The sequence below is a fragment of the Onychostoma macrolepis genome, chromosome 04, assembly GCF_012432095.1.
Source record: "Onychostoma macrolepis isolate SWU-2019 chromosome 04, ASM1243209v1, whole genome shotgun sequence".
Lineage (NCBI taxonomy): Eukaryota > Metazoa > Chordata > Actinopteri > Cypriniformes > Cyprinidae > Onychostoma > Onychostoma macrolepis.
Window position 1 is genome coordinate 9,398,864 of NC_081158.1, and position 23,302 is coordinate 9,422,165.

At 37.1% G+C, this 23,302-nt stretch overlaps 2 protein-coding genes, 1 long non-coding RNA gene and 1 pseudogene across 4 annotated transcripts; 3 read left to right on the forward strand and 1 right to left on the reverse strand.

Annotated features, from left to right (window-relative positions):
* Window positions 1-415: 415 nt before the first annotated feature.
* On the forward strand, window positions 416-1,872 carry LOC131538831 (gastrula zinc finger protein XlCGF49.1-like). The gene has a single exon (XM_058772981.1). The coding sequence runs from the start codon at window positions 416-418 to the stop codon at window positions 992-994; it is 579 nt and encodes a 192-aa protein (XP_058628964.1). The 3' UTR covers window positions 995-1,872.
* A 153-nt stretch (window positions 1,873-2,025) lies between these two features.
* LOC131538762 (gastrula zinc finger protein XlCGF8.2DB-like) lies at window positions 2,026-14,520 on the reverse strand (annotated as a pseudogene).
* A 164-nt stretch (window positions 14,521-14,684) lies between these two features.
* On the forward strand, window positions 14,685-20,225 carry LOC131538843 (uncharacterized). 2 transcript variants are annotated; one of them, XR_009270698.1, is made up of 3 exons: window positions 14,685-14,793; window positions 15,407-15,523; window positions 20,095-20,225. It is a non-coding gene; the product is annotated as an uncharacterized LOC131538843 (long non-coding RNA). The 2 variants fall into 2 exon arrangements; XR_009270697.1 differs by lacking the exon at window positions 14,685-14,793 and adding an exon at window positions 14,918-14,985.
* A 25-nt stretch (window positions 20,226-20,250) lies between these two features.
* Window positions 20,251-22,757, forward strand: LOC131538825 (gastrula zinc finger protein XlCGF8.2DB-like). Its single transcript, XM_058772974.1, has one exon. The coding sequence runs from the start codon at window positions 20,305-20,307 to the stop codon at window positions 20,986-20,988; it is 684 nt and encodes a 227-aa protein (XP_058628957.1). The 5' UTR covers window positions 20,251-20,304; the 3' UTR covers window positions 20,989-22,757.
* Window positions 22,758-23,302: the final 545 nt, after the last annotated feature.

Sequence of the window (23,302 nt, forward strand, 5' to 3'; positions counted from 1 at the left end):
AATCGACTGGTTGTTCACAGAATGAAAAGAATTCAACACCAAAAAAATCTAAAAAAACGCAAACTACAACCCTCAATTCCCACATGAGAACTGACACTGGAGAGAGACCTTACACCTGCCAACAGTGTGGAGAAATTTTCCATCGAAAAGAAACCCTTAAAGTCCACATGAAAATTCACATTGAAAAGAAACCGCTCATATGCTCTCAGTGTGGAAGGAGTTTTACACGGGAAAGTCACCTTAATATCCACATGAGAATTCACACTGGAGAGAAACCTTACACCTGTAAACTGTGTGGGAAGAGTTTCAGACGAAATGGAGATCTTAAGACTCACATGACAGTACACACTGGAGAGAGACCATACATATGTATTGAGTGTGGAAAGTATTTCAGAAAAAAAACTTTAGTGTCCACATGAGAATTCACACTGGAGAGAAGCCTTATACCTGCAAGCTGTGTGGGAAGAGTTTCATACGAAGTGGAGGTCTTAAGACTCACATGAGAGATCATAATGGAGTGAAGCCTCACACCTGCAAACTGTGTGGAAAGAGTTTCACACGTCAAGAAAACTTTAAGACTCACATGAGAATTCACACTGGAGAGAGACCGTTCATATGTGTTCAGTGTGGAAAGAGTTTCAGATATAAAGAAAGCCTTAATTATCACATGTGGATTCATTCAAGAGAAAAGAGTTTTAAATGTCATCAGTGTGAAAGGAGTTTCACAGACACAAATCACCTTCAGGATCATGTTAAAATTCACATCGGAGAAAAGCCTTTCATGTGCCATCACTGTGGAAAGAGTTTAAAAAACAATGCAAGCTTTGAGAATCACATAAGAGTTCACACTGGAGAGAAACCTTTCACCTGCCCTCAGTGTGGAAAGAGCTTCACAGTAAAAAGGAACCTAAAGATTCATGAGAATTCACACAGGAGAGATTCTAAGCAGGAGAGATCTAAGCAAACTGAAACATTTGCAAACTCATTCTGGTAAGAAATTGCTGTTTCTTGGATTACCCCCTTCTCATTTCTTCAGAAAGATGCAGGAATGGTATTACATTAAAAGTAATATCCCAATTTTGAAACTTATAAATCCCCTGAGCATCTTTATCTTTGTATGACATCTGAACTCAATTTGAAGGATCTTGTTTCTAGATTTGTTGTATATTTCAATAACTCAAGGGTTCCTCCTATCCAACATTTGAAGATGTCCTGGGAGAAAGACCTCAGTATAGATATTTCAGAAGACTGAGGCCCTTGGGCAATGTGGGCCCTAGTATTTCTCTATCGTGTTAAATGTGTACACATTTGGATTAATGAAGTCCTAATGATAAAAGCCCTAATGGAGTTGTTTTGTGCATTCCTGTCATCACAAATAAACAGAGCACCTACTACTGAACAAGTATGTGTGTTTTCTTTTTATGTGAAATAAGGATAAATATGATTTTTTTATATATATAATATGATTTTTGGTACATAAGAATATTGCTCCTGAAGTCTTTAAAGGGGTCATATGATGCGATTTCTTGTTTTCCTTTTCTTTAGGGTGTTATGTAGCTGTTTGTACATGTATACGATCTGCAGAGTTACAAAGCTCAAAGTCTCCCACAAAAGGATTTATTTAATCTAAAAAAGAAGGCTGATCCAGACCGGGCTAAAACGCCTCATTAAAACACGCCCCCACATGTCTACGTCATGATGTGGAAATATTTGGGTAATGCCACCCAAATGTTGTTTCAGTGACCACAGTAGTGTTGATGCAGCCATGTCAGGGAGACGCTGGCTGTTCCTGTGCGAAAGCAAAAGCACTTTATTTGGCCAAATCATTGGTTAAGATTTGTTTACAACAGAACAGCACAACCCAAATGTTCGAATTTGTGCAACGCATTTTATGGACTACAGTTTTGTGAACCTAGGAGAGTACAAGGCTGGCTGTGCACGAAGGCTATTTAAAAAAAAAAAAGGTAAATTCTGACTATGACAATCTGGTGCTTCTGAATCAGCGACTGTAAGTATGTTTTGTTATTAGTTCGAGTATGTGGCATTGACTGTTCAAATGAAAGCTTGAAAGTTGAAGCTCGCGATTATGGTAAGGGGGCGTTACATTTCCGACGCATGCTTGTGGTGTTCGGTCAATCACAATGCACTGTGTCAGCTGGCCAATCAGAGCAGACTGTGCTTGTTGGAAGGAGAGGCTTTGTAGAAAACCATGTGTTTTGAGAGAGGTGGGGCATAGAGGACCTACAATAATGTACAGTATTTGAAAAATGTGTTTTTTGAACATTAAAGCATGTCAACATATTCTGTTACACCAAATACACAAAATAATGATCTTAAAAATAGCATCATATGACCCCTTAAATTCTTTATGTAAAAACCTATCATCTGCTTCTGTTAAGTTTTCTTTCAGGGTGTACTTGAACCAAGCCCGAGCATGATTTTCCAAACTCACCTTATACCCACAATTGTTCATCAGAGCCACATTAATGGAGGTGATCTCCATCTTTCTTTTCATGGTCGGAATGTTTTGAGTCCAATGAAGATGAAGGCAGAATAAGATTATTAAAGTAAACTCATTTATTAAAAGTAAATTCAGGAAATCCAATAGAAAAAAGCATCAATGATACACCATGTAGAACACCACACTAGCTCTCAACAGAAAAATTACACATAGTCTTGAGCTCAAAGATGACCAGTTAATGAGACTAAAGAATAGCCACAGTGATTAATGTCTGGCAGGAAAATGGAACAAAGGAAATACAAGCTAAAAGTCCATTAAAACGGAAAAAAAAAAAAAGTTCATCTAGCTTCATGCAACAGGTGGGGGAAGCAGAGCTGAAGACCTATGCTTTACAGCACCGAATTAGTTGAGCAAAGCAGGCATATTCAGTTTATTTCGATGGAAGCCAAGCTTCACTGAAACAAAAAAACATTATAGTCATTTTATTTTCTGAGGGGTTTTAAAATCTGTCCTGGAGGACCCTATGCACTGCACATTCTGTATGTCTCCCTTATCCTTATCTGACACACTCAATTGAGGTCTTGCAATCACTACAAATTTTATGTCATTTAAAATTCCTTCCACAAAAAGAACACAAATAGGGTCTCACAAGCACATGACTTTGCAGATGCATCTCTAAATGTGATGGCAGAATACATTTTATACATGAAACCTCATATGACTGTTAAAGTTTCCTTTAAATCCGAAACTCTTTCCACAATGATGGCAGGTGAATGGCTTCTCTCTAGAGTGAACTCTCATGTGAGTCTCAAGGTTTCCTTTAATGGTGAAACTCTTTCCGCACTGTTCGCAGGTGAAAGGTTTCTCTCCAGTGTGAACTCTAATGTGATTCTTAAGGTATGCTTGCTTTGTGAAACTCTTTCCACAGTGATGGCACATGTTAGGCTTCTCTCCAGTGTGAGTCGTTACATGAATCTCAAGATGATTTCTGTCTGTAAAACTCCTTCCACACTGATGACATATAAAACAGTTTTCCCTTGAGTGAATATTCATGTGGCAATTAAGTGATTCTTTACATCTGAAACTCTTTCCACACTGATCACATACAAAGGGCTTCTCTCCATTGTGAATTCTCATGTGAATCTTAAGATTTCCTTTTAATGAGAAACTCTTCCCACACAGTTTGCAGCTGTAAGGTCTCTCTCCAGTGTGAATTCTCATGTGGGTATTAAGAGCTCCTTTACGAATGAAACTCTTTTCACACTGATCACATGTGAACGGCTTCTCTCCAGTGTGAACTTTCAAGTGAGTGTTGAGATTTACTTTTTGCGAGAAGCTCTTTCCACACTGTTTGCAGGTGAAAGGCTTCTCTTCTGTGTGAACTCTCATGTGAGTCGTAAGGTATTTATTGAATTGGAAAGTCTTTCCACACTGGTGGCACATGAAAGGTTTCTCTACGGAGTGACTTATTACATGCACTTCAAGGCATTTCATGTCTGAGAAACTCTTTCCACACTGATCACATGCAAACATCTTCTCTCCAGCGTGAACACTCTTGTGGGTTTCAAGGTTTTGTTTTCGTCTTCGATTAGAACTGTTAGGTTTGGTCTTCTGAGCTCTTTTTCGTGAGGAAATCTTTTCAGTTTGTCTGGGTTTTTCACCAGTCATGAAATCATGGTGCGTCTCATACTGATTTTTCTGTTCACCTTCATTTAGTTCTTGACTCTCCTTTTTCAGCACCATCAGGTCTAAGGGGAAAAAATAGAGACAAATACAAATTAACCCCAGTGTCAAAATTTCACCTGTCTACGCAGTCCTGATGAATGATGGTGATCAGATTTGGCTGTGTCAGTGTATAAGTATTGGGCAGAAGGGAGAATGGAGCTTCATTGGCTCTGACAAAATAAGCTGCTGCTGCAATGGAGAAAATAAAGTGAGAATGGAGAAAGGTAGCAGGAGGGAATAAAGTTTGAATTACAATAAAGTAAATGGATTAAAACAATGAATTAATTTGTTCTATTGAATAAATACACCAAGGCCCTGTCTACACCTGGAATTAAGAAGCGTTTCAGTCGATTGAATGACAAGTAGATGAGAGATAGGTCTGCCCTCGACTAAGGATTTTTCTGCTCGACTAGTAGTCGTTCATTTTAAGCATTAGTCGACTAATCGCACGTTTATTAATAAACCATTCAAATCATTATAATAAGCCTTCAATTGCCTAATAAGCTCTCAAGCACACAAAGCATAAAGCTTGCCACGGCACACCAGCAGAAGCAATGATTATGAATATGTCAGTGAAAAACAGTTCGGAGACTGCATTAACATTTTAATAATTGTATAAAATAGTTTCTTTGTTTTCGGCTTAAGAGATAAATACGGCGACACGTCATCTCTGCAGTAGTGGACACACCTGTATGCATGTTTCACGGATTACATAATCTGAGAATTTGTTTTCCTTTTGAGTTGACCATATGCACGGAGCGCCATTTAGAACTTCCAGATAAAGATAAGCCAGCTCGTAATCTTCCGGTGAAGCTCATTTTATATGTGCTATATATAGGTAGAGACTCTCACAGAAACATCTCTTGCCTCATTTTTATCAGAAACTGAGAAACAAAATAATTGCAACACTGTAAATAATGATTGCGGAATTAACATACAGTTTCATGTTATTAAAGAACATATCATTTTATATGCAGAGTCCAGGAAAGTACCCAAGTAAGTATAACTACATTTAAATGCTGACAAACAAACACTATCGTAACTGTTTAGGCAATTAGGCTAATCTCTTAAATGACGTCTTAATGGTATTCTCGATAATCAATATCTTGCCTTCAAAGCCATGAACCCATTTTTAAAATCTTATAAAATTTTAAGGCATTTATTATTTCTCAACTCTGTGTGGTAAAATTCCCATTATTAAAGGTTCAGTTTTCATTCATGAAGACGACGAAGAAATATGCTAAAAAAGTGTCTCGGCAAAAAAATAGACTTTTTAAGATGAAAATGAATTAACCCCTATATAACCAAGAGATGGCAGTAGTGACCAATTTCATGTAGATGTCACAGTTACGTCACTCACAGCTGCGCGCGCATCGTGGTGGCAGAAACACACAGTAACAAGCGGAGTGAAACGGGAAAGATCCACAGAATAAGAGATAAAATGTACTGTTGTGCCTTTGGATGTCAGAATCGGAATGCAAATAATTTTTCATAGAATACCGTCTCAAAAACGCCATTAGAAGCTAAACGCAGACGTTTAAACGGACAGACATTTAAATGGACAGACTAATGGATGAAACCTGCTATGATTACTTTTAAAGCATAAATTTGATTTAAACAATTGGTCAACATAACATTCACATATACAGTTCATAGGAAATTAAATAGTATTTAAACCTATACCAATTTTACATCACGTTACCCGTTTTATCCCACAATTATTTTTTGAGACTTTTTTTCTTCCAACTTTATATTCCGTATTTCGGACTTTATAACTCGATTTAACTCAACAATAGCGAGTTTGTCCTTTCTTAGGGGAAAAAAGTCAGATGTGTGGGATATAACTCAAAAGAGAGAATAACGAGTTGATTTTTCTTATCAGACTTGTGAGATATAATCTCGGAATTGCAAGAATAATTTTAATTTGAACGCTGCTGCCACTGCCAGACAAAATAAATAATAAATAAAATAAATAAATAAACGACGACAGCTGTGGTTAAACGAGATAAAGAGCAGACTGGACAGAAACAATCATAAGAAAAGCTGGCGTTTGCAGTGCACACTTCTTATCAGAAAAGGTTGTTGTTATGGGCGCGTCTAAAGATTTCTTATGGATCCCAGTACTGTCGTGTATGAAATAATGTCTGCGTGCATGTGTGTAAACCAACAAACTGATGATTTATATGCTTAATCATGTGTAATTATATATACGTTGTTATGAGTTATTGCGGCTGGAATAATAATGTAGCTGTAAAAATAGTTGCCTGCTGAAATTGAAATATATATTACATTTTCATAGATACACGGTGAGTTTGTCTTTACTATACACGTTAGTTGTGAGTCACTCTACTGGAAGGAATCCTGTCAGATTGTCCATCCTTTGCGTGAGTACAGGTCAGCCAATTTCGTCCCTTAAAAGTTAACCTTTTCAAATAACGCAGTCCCGGACAGTATGCAGGTATGCAGCCCTTACATATGCAGGTAAAATCGGAATTTCTCAAGTTATTGTTAAAAAAACAAGCTAACAGACTTCATAGCTAGCGTTAGTGAAGGGATCTTTCTGCCACCACCGAAGCTCCGCCCACAGAAAAACGTCACAATGTTTACTAACAGGAAATTGGTCTATAGCAGTGTTTCCCAACCACTGTGCCGCGGCACACTAGTGTGCCGTGACAGGTTGTCGGGTGTGCCGTGGAAAATTATCTAAAATTCCATATCTCTATTATATTTCGTTATTATTATTTTAAATCAGTGCTATTGGTCAGCATTATGTCTGTTTGTGGGGTTTACAAATATTTAACCAATGAAAAGCATTCAAAAGAGCTTGCGACTTAACCTCGTAATGCCATTGGATCCTCAAATTGTCAGTCAAACCTCATAACTCCACCCCGCCTCCATTCAGAATGAAGCGCCGCGCAGTTTAATGACAGACGTCTACTTCTTCACAATGCAAGGTTAGCTAAATAAAGAACTGATGTTTGAATAAGAGCAGCGTTTCCTTTACTCAAGAAACGCTGTCTATGAAGGCTAATGTTTTTGTTAGTTTAAAGAGCAGTCTGTCTTAGCATTTGCTGTCTAGTTGTAGCCAATACACATTTGTACGTTTTAAATATCCTGTGCATAGCGGTTCGTCTTTTATATCGTGAGATTTTGGTCAAATGTATTAAACAACAAGAGAAAGTGAGTGCCCATATAGCTACAATAAACTTTAAACCTGCAAACTAATGAAAACGTGATGCTATTTATTTACTACCTCAGATGCGGCCGTTCTAATGATGGACAGATCTCTGTCATTCGGTCATCAAATACCTTGTTAACTCCATTTGAATATGATTTGAAGAAATTAAGTGCAAGTGTCTGATCCTATGTAAAGCCAAAATACCAACTCTGAAGACGCAGTGTTGAATTATTGGGGGGGGGGGACTTTATTTTCCCATTTATTGACTGACAAGTCTCCAGTCCCCATATTGGGAGAAATCGGAAGTGCAGAGGCGTTGTGTGCACTGTGTGAACATGATGTTACTGTAGTTCTAGATTAAGTCAAGTCAAGTCACCTTTATTTATATAGCGTTTTTAACAATACAGATTGTGTCAAAGCACTTAACCGTATCAAATTGGAGGATAGAGTGTCAGTAACGTATAATTAAATGTGAATGTGCATTAATTCATCCCACTCGAAAAAAAAAAAAAAATTGTATTCATCAAAATGAATTAAAACAGTGAAATGCAAACTCAGAATATGACGTAAACCTGCAGTAATTAAATGTTAAATAAATGTATCTAATCTCATTTTATTAACCAATGTCTTTGCTGCTGACCTTTGATGATCCAGTTCAATCATACTAATAAGCAAAAATGACTTTAGATAAACTAACAATTGTGCTTCATTGTTTTGTTCAAGAGTGTTGAAACTTTTTCTCCTGCGTTCTACTGTACAGACGTGAATTTACTTTTCCTTCAGCCTGAGGTTTATTCATTACACTTTTTGGTGCGAAAGGGCTTTTACGTTTGCTATAAATAGAACTTATTAATATTAAAAACAATCAAGCCCTGCTCATATTTAAAAAGTAACGCAAAAGTAATGCAACGCATTGCTTTCCATAAAAAGTAACTAAGTAACGTAATTAGTTACTTTTTTAGGGAGTAACGCAATATTGTAATGCATTACTTTTAAAAGTAACTTTCCCCAACACCGGTGGTGTGCCATGGGATTTTTTACATATCAAAACTGTGCCGTGGCAGAAAAAAGGTTGGGAAACACTGGTCTATAGGATCACTCATTGTCTGCAGCTGCCATTTCAACTTAGTTTTTCACGTCTTTTGATTTATTATAAAATAAATATTATAACAAATTTAGTACTTTGTTGCACTGAAGCATAGCAAGTGCAGGAAGTCAAAAAGTCACAGCCTATAATGCTGAATTATTTAAATACCTATATAGTTAAATACAAATTAAATAAGTTGGTATAACAAATAAATAATGCATTCAGTATTTTGAAATGTTTAGATTTAATTTAAATAACTAGGCTACATCGTTTAAGTTTCATCCAACACAGACCTGTAGTTTTGTTAGTCTGAATTTAGTCTGAATCACTTAATGCACAGCTGTATGTTGACATCGGCTCGTCAGGTGATTCACTCCGTTGCCGCTGTCAATCATAGCAATGACTCGCGGCATGATTTAACGGATTCCCTCGCGTAAGTTTAACATTAGCATTTATCAGGATACTCCTCTTACGGCACAGTACACTTGACTGGAAATGACTGAGCTGGCTCATTAATAACCAGGAAGTAACCGTGCATAAGGTCAATTGGTTAATTTGAAAGTTTATTTTATTTTTAATTGTTCCTGTGGCTCAGTGGTAGAGCATTGCATTAGCAGCGCAAAAGGTCATGGGTTCAATTCCCATACTGATAAAAAAAATTAAATAAAATATGTATAGCCTGAATGCACTGTAAGTCACTTTGGCTAAAAGCGTCTGCTAAATGTAAATGTCTGTAAGGCAAAGATACACGGAGTTTCACGCTCAATTTCACAGACCAAGGCGACAGAAAGCGTTCATGTTTGCTTTCATTATTTTATTAAAGCACATTTTGTTGTTATTGTGAGTGCACACAAATAAATGTAGAGTCTTCGCAGATTCGAAAGATGTATTACTCTTCTGCATGACCAAAAATTAGTATTTTAAGAGCAAGTGAGAGCACTAGTGCCTCCATCTGTCTTGCAGTGAGCGCTACTGTTCAGCATCCACACTGCACACAGACACTTTAATAGTGCACTTCTCTAGGTTAACATTAGATTGAGTGGCCACGTAAAGTTGCTAATACTTACATATTTCAGATGATAAGCCATATTTGAGGTTGATGAATGACAGGCAAGCGTTTTTGATGTCCTGACAGATGTACTATATTACCAGACACTAGGCGTTAATGATCTGTTCGTCATGGACTGCATGACTTCACCTGTGGATTTTTTTTTTTTTGCGACTAATACAATTTTGGTCAACTAACTAATTTGAAGGATACAACTTGAAGAAAATGGTAAGATTTGCACGTTTCCTTTTTAAAATAGGCCTACTCAGGGTTTTTCCTGCTCAAAATGAAGCGGAGGTGGTACCATCCTGATCATGTGCACACAATGTACCCAACCCTTCAACTGGCTGAAACAAACACTTTTTTTACCCAATGTATTTTAGGTGTTACAATAATTATATGATTGATAAAAAATTACAATTATGAAGTTGCATTTTACAAAAACAAACCTGTTACAACCCGAATTCCTGAAATGTTGGGATGTTTTTTAAATTTGAATAAAATGACAATTAAAAGACTTTCAAATCACATGAGCCAATATTTTATTCACAATAGAACATAGAGAACATAACAAATGTTTAAATGGAGAAATTTTACACTTATCCACTAAATGAGCTCATTTCAAATTTGATGCCTGCTACAGGTCTCAAAAAAGTTGGCACGGGGGCAACAAAGGGCTGAAAAAGCAAGAAATTTTCAAAAGATTCAGCTGGGAGAACATCTAGCAACTAATTAAGTTAATTGACATCAGGTCTGTAACATGATTAGCTATAAAAGGGATGTCTTAGAGAGGCAGTCTCTCAGAAGTAAAGATGGGCAGAGGCTCTCCAATCTGTGAAAGAGTGCGTAAAAAGATTGTGGAATACTTTAAAAACAACATTCCTCAACGTCAAATTGCTAAGGCTTTGCAAATCTCATCATCTACAGTGCATAACATCATCAAAAGATTCAGAGAAACTGGAGAAATCTCTGTGCGTAAGGGACAAGGCCGAAGACCTTTGTTGGATGCCCGTGGTCTTTGGACCCTCAGATGACACTGCATCACTCATCAGCATGATTCTGTCATTGACATTACTAAATGGGCCCAGGAATACTTCCAGAAACCACTGTCGGTAAACACAATCCGCTGTGCCATCTGCAGATCCCAACTATGCAAAAAGGAAGCCATATGTGAACATGGTCCAGAAGCGACGTTGTGTCATGTGGGCCAAGGCTCATTTAAAATGGATTGTTTCAAAGTGGAAAAGTGTTTAATGGTCAGACGAGTCCAAATTTGACATTCTTGTTGGAAATCACGGACGCTGTGTCCTCCGGGCTAAAGAGGAGGGAGACCTTCCGGTGTGTCATCAGCCTCATTTATAAAACTCTTCGTAGATTTCATCCTAAAAGTGTACGTAGGCACAAAATCTCGATTTTGCGTACGCACAAAAGTTTTCAGATGCGTACCCCAGAACCTGCGCAAAGATCCCTTTATAAATCCCAGTCAGGGGAAGATTGTGCGTACAAGCATCTCCACCCCGACTCCTCCCCGAAATCACCATATATGGAGCTCATAACGCCTAGTTTTACTATGCATAACCTCATCTGCATATAATTTCCATGCAAGTTTGTTATAAGTCTTAGTTATAAGTTCAAGTTATAAATCCAACCTATTGCGTAGGAAGTGGCATATGCCTCTTTCAGGGCAGGTTTTGTGCGTACGCAACGGTTATAAATGAGGTCCCAGTCCAGATCTTTCACCTATAGAGAACATTTGGCGCATTATTAAACGAAAAATAGGTAAAAGACGAACTCTTCAGCAGCTGGAAACCTATATCAGGCAAGAATGGGACCAAATTCCAACACCAAAACTCCAGAAACTCATAACCTCGATGCCCAGACGTCTTCAAACTGTTTTGAAAAGAAGAGGAGATGCTACACCATGGTAAACATGCCCCGTCCCAACTATTTTGAGACCTGTAGCAGGCATCAAATTTGAAAAGAGTTAATTTTGTGCATAAAATTATAAAATGCTGTGTGTCACATGACACCCCTGATTGCAACTACAGTAAAAAGGCTTTTACTGTTCAAAAAACACAGATTTGTGAGTATTATTGGAATTGAGGATGTTAGAATAAACTCAAAACACACGTGATCGCTGTCATGTGGTGAATCTGGCCAATCGTGACATAGTTGTGTCACGTGGCATCGGCGCCGTCTCAAGTCAGACAAAATTTCTAACAGGCATGCACTGCTTCAAGTCAGATACTTGCGCAGCGCCACGTTAAGTCAAACACACCTTTTGTGTAGTCATGTGATCTCAACATCTGTCCACATGAGGCGACCCGCTCCATGACAAATTAAACCACTTAAAATACAACAGTCATATGAGTTTCTTCAACAATATCACTCATTTCTGTACAGCTAGACATTTTAATAAGGATCAAATGAGTGAGTTCAGCTTTGAGAATGAAACCAACCTGTTTGTGTCTCAGTATCTTCATGTTTGACTCTGAATGTTTCTTCAATCTTCATGTCTTCACGCTCCTCTTTAATAAACACCATTTTATTTGTTCCTCAGTATCTTCATGTTTGACTCCGAATGTTTCTTCATTCTTCATGTCTTCACTCTCCTCTTTAATAAACACCATCTTTGTTTGTTCTTCATGTTTGACTCCGAATGTTTCTTCAATCTTCATGTCTTCACTCTCCTCTTTAATAAACGCCATCTTTACAACAGTGTGTCACGTGGATCTCAGCTGCTTCAGGAGTTTTTCTGTGTGTTTGGACACTTTGTCCTGTTTAAGTTGATATAGTTAACAGAAAGAATAGAATAGTTAACAGAAAGAAAATTAAATCCAAACTAGATCTCTGGGTGCATCTCAATCAGATCCCTAGTTCAGTAGTCAGTGCACTAGTAAAGCGGAGAACACACTACACGATTGTCAGGCCGACAATGAATGTAATTAGATATTGGCAGCTGATCGTTCCCAGTCAGACCGGGTCTGTTCCAGAGCTCAGTTGCGTCTATCAGCCCAACCCTAGTTGCCAGTCATCTTCACAAAGATTTTTTTTAAACATGTTTAATATTTGCGACTGATTTTTTTCATAACGAATAGCCTATTCTTCTATAACTATATATATATAACTGAAAAGACAAATGCGTTTACTCAAGCAATAATTCCAAAAAGACACAATGCTCTGACATTTATTAGGAAGACCAGCAAAGCAGGAAAGCTAATGTGTTCTGTTATATTAAGCACAAACTAAGAAAAGTAAAACAAACCTTAATGTTTCAATAGGTAAAAGCACCGGTGTTGTCTTTGGTGGAGCGAGCGGCTGAGGGAGCTGCTGTTTTTGAGTGGTTTTTTTTCTTTTGGTTTGGCAGAATTTGTCCAGTCGTGACCTGCAGTCGTTAAGTGTGTCGTGTAATAACTCAGTCATTAGGTTTGTGGTCCTCTCTGACTGTCAAACACTAGAATCTGCTCCAGTCGATGGAAACCGTCTTTAAGTGTGTTGAGGTCAGTCTTACAATGTTTCCGCTAGTCGTGTAGTGTGTCCCCAGCTTAAGAGAGTCAGTCAGAGCGATAGATAATAGCCTTAAATCACCTGATAAGACAAAAACAACCAAAACTAGAAAAATAAAAAATAATGAAAACTAGAATGAAAAATAAAATCTCACCAGCACTTACGCAACTTATTTCCGCTCGGCTGCTTCACTCTGCATTCACCTGGCTGCTAATCTCCATCTCCACCGAGAAAAAAGAAAAGGAGAAAAAAAGTTAAAATCTGCAGTATGGGAATACTTTAAGAATAAAAAATAAATAAATAAATAAAACGAACGCGGGGTTGTCCTTGAGGACGGATCCAATTTGCAAAAAAAATGTGGATGCAAAGTGGCTGCAAAAACAGGCAATACATCCAACATCTTCGCTCACATTCGGGGACACCATCCCTCCGTGCAGATAAAGGTGTGTCGCATTTATTAAAGGTTATAAATTGAGGCCGAAAAAGTAGATATTATATGTGTCTGTGAATATTAAAGCGCAAAGAGACTGCTATATGAATAATCTTCTTGTTTCTGCATGTCTCTGAGTGACGCTGTTTTATCTACTACACACTGCATGACGCTAAGGGTATTTAATTAATATTGTTTATAATAATTAATTCATAATTATTCAGTTTTAATTTGATAACATTTGAATACATTAATTAAAATGTTAAAGTGTGCTATAGCTATACATAAGGTGTATAGCTTTATTTTTTAATCGTTTTTTAAAATGAAATTATTTTTTGAGAAGAGAGAGTTCAATACTTTCATTAAAATGGTTTCAAGTTTGTTGCAATAAAGGATTTGTTCACTCAAATAACTTGTTCTTATTCTTTTAAGAGTCATTGTTACTGATAAGAATTATTGTTTAATGTATACCGTGAAGCCGTGATATTTTCTGTTACCAAACCGTAAAAATCGTGAGTGATGGATATAATTGCCTTAAATCACCTGATAAAAGACAAAAACAACCAAAACTAGCTCTCAGAACACAAGTAAGTTTTGTATAAAGATATCTGGTATTTACTGATTTGTAGGTTTTATTTAATTAGATTCTACTTCCATGAAAACATTAGCAGCTGTTTTGAAAAAGTTGTCGCTACATGTTTGTGTTTGTTTGTCGAGCAGCAGATTCGAACGATTCAAATCAGTGAATCATTTAGCGACGCAGTTGATTCAGTTGACTCGGAGTTTAAAAAAAGCTCCGTTTCTTATCACTACTCACCAGTGACTGAATTCATGTTTATGATAAACTGATTCACGAAATGAGACGCAGCTTTTCTGCGGGAGCGCTTTTACTTAAAGCACCAAAGTGTTACATTCGGTCATATTTAATGTCGCAGTTATACACAATTCTCTAAACGAGTTGTATTGATTAAACACTTTAATGGTTGAAAGCACTCACTTTTCTTCAGCCGAATCACAGACGGAGCGCGGCGCAGCCTTATGACGTCACATCGACACACCAAAATAAGAGTCTTTTTCAACAAAATCATAGGATTCACATCAGAAAACAAATAATAAAGTATATGATGAACTGAAGGGAGCTTTATATCTAGTCTTATATCTAAATGTAAGCAACTGTAAAGTCATGATAAATTACAGAGCATTTGTTAAACTTCTGTATCTTGATTCAAATTACAGGATTGGAAATAACTTGCTGAATATTTCAAAATCATAAAGAATTTGTAGATCAAAATTAAATTGATGTTGGAGAGAGATCATCTATTCAGTTTAATAACTGAAACTGAATACTAATGACAATGTAAGTAGACCAGTATCAGAAATGTAATGATTTTATGGTGTATACAAATTAGAAACATTCTGATTTTATATTGTAATTGAATTGCTCATTACCATAAAGCTGACCTGTCTTCAACTGGACACTTGTTGAAGTGTTACAGGGACTCCATGTTCATCACAAGTAGAAGAAGAGGCTTTTAGTAAAACATCTAGGGTAAAACCCGCTTCAAATCCTGAGACTAAAATTATACATTCACCATTTTATAGTATTAGAAATAAGTTGTTGTTGCCACAAAGAAATATGTATACTGCAATTGTTGTTGTTTTTTTTAGTTTGTGGCTCAAGGTTTAATTTTAGCGAATAATTGTTTTTGTTGAAGCTCTTCCAAAAAAAAAAAAAATCCATCAAACAAAAAATGGAAAAAATGGTTTGTTATAGAAAAAAGACCCTTGAGATAGATAGATAGATAGATAGACAGACAGATGTGGGTGAAATGCTTTCATTGCTACTTATTTTCAGCACATGATTAAACAACGTGGATTTAATTATGTGTTTCACCAAGAATTCAACTCTGAATGCTGCCTATGTGTTTTATTACTTGCATGTGAATTTCAGCGCACTTTTGTAATTTTAGGATGAGGGCTTTTATTTTGGAGTGGAGCTGTGACGTCATGCGGCTGCTGTGTTTCTCGGCTGAGGAAAGATCAGTGTTTTGAAGCATTCAGCGTTAAAGTCACAGCAAACCGTTCAGGTAATTTCATATTTTTTAGGAACTGTAAAAGAAATGCTTTATTATTGAATGTAACATTGTAATGCATTATCTAACATCAGTGCGCGTTATTTTGTGCGAGTAAAGCGCGTTATTCACACGAGAGTAACAAGGTGCGTCTCGTTTTGCTCATTTTATCACGAAGCAGTTTGTCACAGAGTTCAGTCGAGAAGAGAAGACCAGAGAAGCAGAGCTTTTAGAAACTGAAGCAAATGATTCGCTAATGATTCAGTGTTTCCGAGTCAATCAACTGAACCAAATGATTCGCTAATGATTCAGTGTTTCCGAGTCAATCAACTGAACCGAATGATTCGCTAATGATTCACTGTTTCCGAGTCAATCAACTGAAGCAAATGATTCGCTAATGATTCAGTGTTTCGCTTGATTCACCACATGATGTCTAATAGTTTAAATGAAACGAGAAAACACCGTTTTAAAGGGAATGCTACTTTTAAATTTTACAGATTACAAAATAATGCTTTAAAAAGCATTTTGTGTCGTATTTCGTTAGATTACTTAATTTTAGTAACATAATCTAAATACTTTGTGATACCTAAATTAAGGGGTATATTAACTTTGATGTCTTGTTTTAATGTTAACCACCTCTAAATAAAAATGGGTGGCATTTATGCACTTAAAACAATTATAAGTGAATATATGAAATGTTTAGTTTGTGTTCTTTGTAGTTCAGTAGTCAGCGCACTGTTAAGGGAGTCAATAAGACTGACAGAAAGCTGATTGAGATGCATTCAGAGATTTAGTTTGTATTTTACTTTCTACTAATTGTTGTCAATCTAAACATACCATTATAAAGATGGCGTTTATTAAAGAAGAGAGTGAAGACATGAAGATTGAAGAATCATTCAGAGTCAAACTTGAAGATACTGAGACACAAACAAAGATGGTGTTTATTAAAGAGGAGAGTGAAGACATGAAGATTGAAGAAACATTCAGAGTCAAAAATGAAGACAGTGAGGAAAAAACAGGTTGGTTTTCATTCTCAAAGCTGAACTTGCTCATTTGATTCTTATTAAAATGTCCAGCTCTACAGAAGTGAATGATATTTTTAAGGAATGAGTGTCCTAACAGGGTCTTTCCTGAGTCAAAAAGGGTCTTTGGTGGTGGCAGACGAACATAATCATTCACATTCTGCCCATGTGAACTGCGAGCCATTACTGATAATAAATCTAAAATAAATGCAAAGAAACCATTTGTAATATTAAATGTCCACTTCTGTGTTTGAGTAACATCTTTGCCTATGAGATGAGTATTACATGTGGACCTCTTTTGAAAACTTTAGTATGCTTTTACTATCACAGTTGCCAAGATCATGAATGTTGTTGACAGAGCATTATATTTAGGCAGCGGCATAGATTCTATTCTGTGTTAAAATAGCAAGATTTTCTGCTATTTATACTACTTATTGCAAATAGTGGCAATTATCTGCACCTCAGTATTGCAGTACATTATAGAACAGTACGCAATAATAACGTATTGAGTGTAAATTATAATTTTAATTCAAATTATTAAATGGATGCTACCTTACTGGGTCAATAAAGCCCTCCCTAACCCTACCCGATACTTTATTTTCAATGTTTTGATTATTTCTTACATTTTTATTGAAATAAATGCCTTTCCGATGCGATATGAGATTTGAAAAAGGAGGAAAAAAAAGTTCTGCAAAAGGTGGGTTCGAACTCGGGTCGATAGCGTTAAGATGCACGCGCCTTACCATCTACGCCACTGAAACTGATAAGTGACAGTTTTTTTTCCAGTCACACGTTGGTGGGCGGAGTTAGTGTAAATAGCCTCAGCCAACAAGGCGGGCTATTTGCACTTAGTGTAAATGCAGTCCGTTATATTTATATCTACTCCCACTGAGTTTGTATCTCACAATTCTGACTTCATTTCTCAGAACTGCGAATTTGTATCACAATTCTGAGAAAAAGTCAATTGCGAGATGTAAACTCCCAATCGTGAGAAAAAAAAGTTGCAATTACCTTTTTTTTTTTTTTTTTTTTTTTAAATTCAGTGGCAGAAACGGGCTTCCATAGTTTCTTGTTCCTGCAAACTGCATATATATAGCTTTTTAATTCCACGCGCTTTTCAACAAAACAAAATGGTTTTCCAGGTATTCCAGACCTTACATTTCTAACAGCTAAATTTAAGCACTTTGTGTGAACCCTAAATCACACAATATCCACCTTTGATCTCATACTGTATGTGGCTGACCCACTACAAGATATGAGAACTGTCTGTCTTGACCACAGGTATTTCACTCCTGCCTTCACTGCAGGTGTTTGGCATCTCAATTGACGCTATTTACACTGCTCCAAGAAATAGGCTCTTTGATTGAATGCTGGTTTTGGTGCTATTGTTGAACTGTAGTGATTGACAGCTCCAGTGATCATAAAGAGTCCTCTTTGCTTACTTTCTTTATATATCATTTTTTTGTGTAATTGTAAAATTTGTGTAACAAATGTAACTTTGTTTTCCATTTATTGCTTAAAGGTGCAATAGGTGATTGTCTTCAGAAACATTTTTGTTATGCTGGTTGAAAGTCTCTTCGCATCCTGATAGCAATCACAAAGTTAATTGGTCTAATTTTTTTTAATATGTATTTATATCGTCTGGAAGGCGTAGGACCATAAAATGTTCGTCTAATCAAAATGTTCGGTCCGAGCGTTATGATAGGCTGTCCTGCCTGCCTGTCAGTCAAATATGTATTTGCATACCTCTGCGCACCCTGTTTGCACAGACATGATACGTCATCGGCACGTTCCAGCGAGAATGAAAGGCACTATTATTGTAATATTATGTGCTTTGTATTGCAAAGTTTTCTCACTGGTGAATGAGACATGGGGTAATCTGACAACATTGCATTCAATCCTTCTCCAGTGCTGTCTCTCAGTCCTTCACCAACGCTGTCTCTCATCTTGTTGCAGGTTAGTCTCTGGTCTGCCTGAGCGCGTTCATGTGTTTTGTAGGAGGCGCGGCTTTGCAAAGTGATTATTCAGGGAGGGTGGTGATCTTGCTTTCAAAGCTAGCTTGTTATCGCTAGCCTTTCCAAAATTGCCTACCCTACCTTTAAAGCACACTCTATCGAAGTACTTCGATAAAGTGTGCTTTAGGCCAGTACTAGCCTAAACGATAAAGTTTAAACATTATTAAAGGGATAGTTCACCAAAAAATGATAATTAATGACCAGAATTTCTCACCCTCATGTCGTTCCAAACCCGTAAGACCTCCGTTCATCTTGGGATTGTAAAAAAAAAAAAAATGTACTGTACTGTTACATCCATCCATTTGGATCTAGATGTGTGGAGATTTTTTTGGTCTTTTGTTTTGTCAGAATTAGTACACAAAAATTACTAGCCATCCCATATTTGATACCTTTAATACACTTTGCTAACTTGGAGAGATGTATAGTTTGTTGAGGTTGAGTAAGAAGAGGTTGAGTATCATTGCCATAATAGTAAAATATAAGGACAATGACTTCCAGGGTAAACGTACAAGAAGAAAAGAGAACCTAATACTGAGCCCTGTGGCACTCCATACTTGTGTGATAAAACATTCCATGGTCTGTCTGAATACTGGATTCCGTTTGGCTGGCAGGTATGCAGTAAAACCATTTAATGCACAGGTAGTTCCAAGTCAGTTTAATCACTGTTCTATATTAATGCGCTGTTTTAATTGATGCACACTAACCAGCACTCATCACTCACTTACTCGCTCGTGCACACACACACAGAGAGAGAGAGAGGTCTGAGATCACAGATTGCGCTGCACACACACATAAACTTGTTGTCAACGCTTCTCCGAGAGTTTTATTAATGAAAAAAAAGATTGCTACATTATATTCCCAGCAACGAGGTGGTAAAATTGCTGTTTTTGAAGTAATTGTTTGTAGAGAAAGACGCGCAGATGCAGCATGCAGGTACACACAACTGTCATCTCTCTCTCGATAATTAATTGAAATGCATGCTATAATTCATTCAAATAAATGTGGTCTTACCGCACTATTTCAACTCTGTGTCTGATTTGAAGCGGGCAGAATGCTAGAGCTAACGAACGTAAGTGATGAAAATAACTGTAATTTTTACTCATTACTCATTTGGTCAAATATTGTGCTACAAAGAGCAATACTAGTTTTAACTCGTCTATAACTTGGCAAATGACCATGGAATGAGCGGGATAATCAATGGTTAGCTGTGCATTACAGGATTTCGTGTTGGGTGGTTCTTTGCCTCCATGTCATGCATTAAAGGATCTAGCCGTTGATTATCCCTTACATGTCATAGTCTGAGTTGTGAAAAATCTAATAGCACTTGTAGAAAGATGCCATGACTAGATGCCAAATGTAAGTTATTTGTTTATAAATTTAATAAGCATAAACAATGAGGCTTAAATCCTGACTGAAAACAAATTAAAGCGTAAACAATATGGTGAAGAGGTTCTGAGCTTAGTGGGTATTTCATTCAGCATACATGCCTAAATGTTTGATGTCTTTTGTTTTGTCATTGTTAACTTGTATTTGTCTCTTTTCACTTCAGACCTGATGGCGATAAAAGAGGAGAATGAAGAATTGGATGAAACACAAGAGAAAGACCATCATGATTTCACAACTGGAGAAAAATCATTTAGTTGCTCACAGACTGAAAAGACTTCCTCACGAAAAACAGCAAAAAAAAAAAACTATAAGTGACTTCTCCTGCCAGCAGTGTGGAAGGAGTTTCAGAACAAAAGGAAGCCTAAAAAGCCACATGAGCATCCACACTGGAGAGAAGCCTTGCACCTGCCCTCAGTGTGGAAGATGTTTCACTCGACATGGAAGCTTTAAAAGGCACATGAGAATTCACAATGGAGTGAAGCCGTACACCTGCAAACTGTGTGGAAAGAGTTTCACAACAGAACTTAACCTAAGGTATCACTGGAACAGTCACACTGGAGAGAAGCCATTCACATGTGATAAGTGTGGAAAGAGTTTGGGACACAAAACAAACTTTAAACGGCACATGATGCTTCACTCAAGAGAAAACTGTTTCACATGTCATCAGTGTGGGATGACTTTTACAGACAATATACTCCTTGAGAATCATGTCAAAAGTCACACTGGAGAGAAGACTTTCATGTGCTATCAGTGTGGAAGGGATTTTACACTTAAAGGAAACCTTCAGACTCACATGAGAATTCACACTGGAGAGAGACCTTTCACCTGCACTCAGTGTGGAAAGAGTTTCACATCTAATGGAAACCTTCAGACTCACATGAGAGTTCACACTGGAGAGAGACCTTTCATGTGTCTTCAGTGTAAAGAGAGTTTCACGTATCAAAGAGACCTGAAGCGTCATTGGAAAACTCGTTGTAGAAGTGCATTGCAGTGCACTAGGATTAGGTCTTACGACACTATATCAGCTGAAATATCACGATACCAAGTAGTATCATGATACCCTACACACTGGTCTCAAATTCAATTCCTGGAGGGCCACAGGTCTGCACAGTTTAGCTCCAACCCTAATCAAACACACCTGGATCCAGCTAAAAAGTAGACGTGATTTGGAGCTATACTCTGCAGAGCTGTGGCCCTCCAGGAATTGAGTTTGAGACCTCTGCCCTACAGTATTGTGCTGATATAATGATTGAGTTATTGAATCCTTTAACTGATCCGTTCAAAACCACTGATTCACTCAGGAATGAAGCAAATTAATGTTTTTATGAATAGCTCAGTGAATCATTCACCTAATTTGTTCAAAAACACTTTGTAATTGCTAGTCCAGGTTTGGCTGAAGGCTGCAGAATGATCAGTCTTGTTTTTGAAACTCTCATTAGCTCTTAAAGGCGTGTTGTTTCTTGGAAATGTCATTCTGTTTTCAGGGTACACACCATCCTGTGTGCATTTTCATATCGATGATAACCTGTGTAACCTTTAACATTTTTCAGGAATGCACGGGCAGGTGCATCACAAACCATTGAAGAGAGTTTGAAAAAGTTAACAACACGCATTTAAATTCAAATCCATTAGCTAATTCATTTATTTCAGAGATGTAGTCTTCAAGATTCAGCTAGTGTTGTAGGTTTACATGTGCCACAAAATAAACCTATTGTCACTGGTTCCTCTTGTTTGATATTTTGCAGCGTTCCTAGAACGGGCCAGAACTGTGATGGTTTGCCTCTCTACAAGAGTTCAGCAACAATGTTGACCTGAAGCTCTAACGTGTGAATGACTACGTTTACATGCGCACGAATAATGCGATTATATACAATAATCAGAGTAAGGACTTAATCGCATTATGATGTTTACATGTCAGGAGCAAAGCTCTTACTCCCGTTTACATTCAATTTCCATTATTCTTATTATTCGCTAAGAATTGTGGTTAATTCTTTTACTGCCATTATTCACATACCCCACTGGACAGCACAAATGATGGACTCAGAAAGAGTAGGTGTGTTACTGGCTGCTGTTTTAATTTATTTACGTCTAATGAAAGACTTTTGTATGGTTGTATTCCACGCTTTTTCGGCGCCATAGAAATGTGATGGCAATTCGTTTGCCTACGCTGCCGTCGCGTTCTACTCGTTTGTGGATGAGGGTAAGAAACAGAGACTGGTGGCAGTGAGTTTTCCCCAGAAATGCGATGCTTTCTTCCCCTCCATCGCTTTTAATCTGCGTATTATTACAGGTGCGTGTCACGCCATTCATATATGTCACAAGCGCATGCGCACTTTGGTCAGAGCGGCAATACTGCGATTAAGGTGTTTACATGTCTGTATATTTCGATTAAAATCGGCATATACCACCTATGTTAATACGATTATGCTTGCTGCGATTATGAGCTTAATCGCATTATTTAGATCGAAGTATTGCGTTTACATGAGGTAAAGTTTAATCGCAATATTGCCAAAATCAAGTATAAGTGATAAAGACTACAGATGATTAAATAGAAAATATGGAAATTAAAAGTAAAGATTAAAAATGGTTACAATATCCAAACTGAACATATTCTGCTAAAACTAAGATAAAAGTCTAACAGTCTGAGTATAGTAATATTCAAGAGCCGAGAGATGAAGATCTTCAAAGCATGCAATAAGAGGAAAGAGAAGAAGCTGTCTGAAAATCCAGTTGGAGTAATATACACACGTGGTCAGAATTATTGGTACCCTTGGTAAATATGATCAAAGAAGGCTGTGGAAATAAATCTGCATTGTTAATCCTTTCGATCTATTATTAAAAAAATTCACAAAAATCTAACCTTTCATTGGAGAAAAATGATTTAAAATGGGGGGGGAAATATCATTATGAAATAAATGTTTTTCTCTAATACACATTGGACACAATTAACTGTACCCAGTGACCCATTTTTGTGTTGTTTTTAAGGTTTGTGTTTGGATTATTGTTCGGTTGGAAGATCCAAACATGGCCCATTATAAGATTTCTAACAGAGTCAGTCACTTTTTGATTTTTTATCTGTTGGTATTTGATAGAATCCATGATGCCATGTGTCTAAACAAGATGTCCAGGACCTCCAGCAGAAATATAGGCCCACAACATCAAAAATACAGCAGTATATTTCATTGTACACATGGGGTACTTTTTATTCCTGTGTTCACCAAACCCATCTTGAGTGTTTGCTGCAGCTTTTTTTTTTTTAAGTTACATCTGACCATAGAAGCCAGAGCCATTTGCTGGAGATTGTTTTTTGGTGAAAGCATTTTCTTTTTTCTTTTTCTTTTTTTCTTTCTTGAAGCCCTCCGAAACAACGT

Coding starts and splice junctions, on each gene's coding strand:
- LOC131538831 (XM_058772981.1), top strand. CDS start 416: ATGAGAATTCACACTGGAGAGAAGCCTTATACCTGCAAGCTGTGTGGG.
- LOC131538825 (XM_058772974.1), top strand. CDS start 20,305: ATGAGCATCCACACTGGAGAGAAGCCTTGCACCTGCCCTCAGTGTGGA.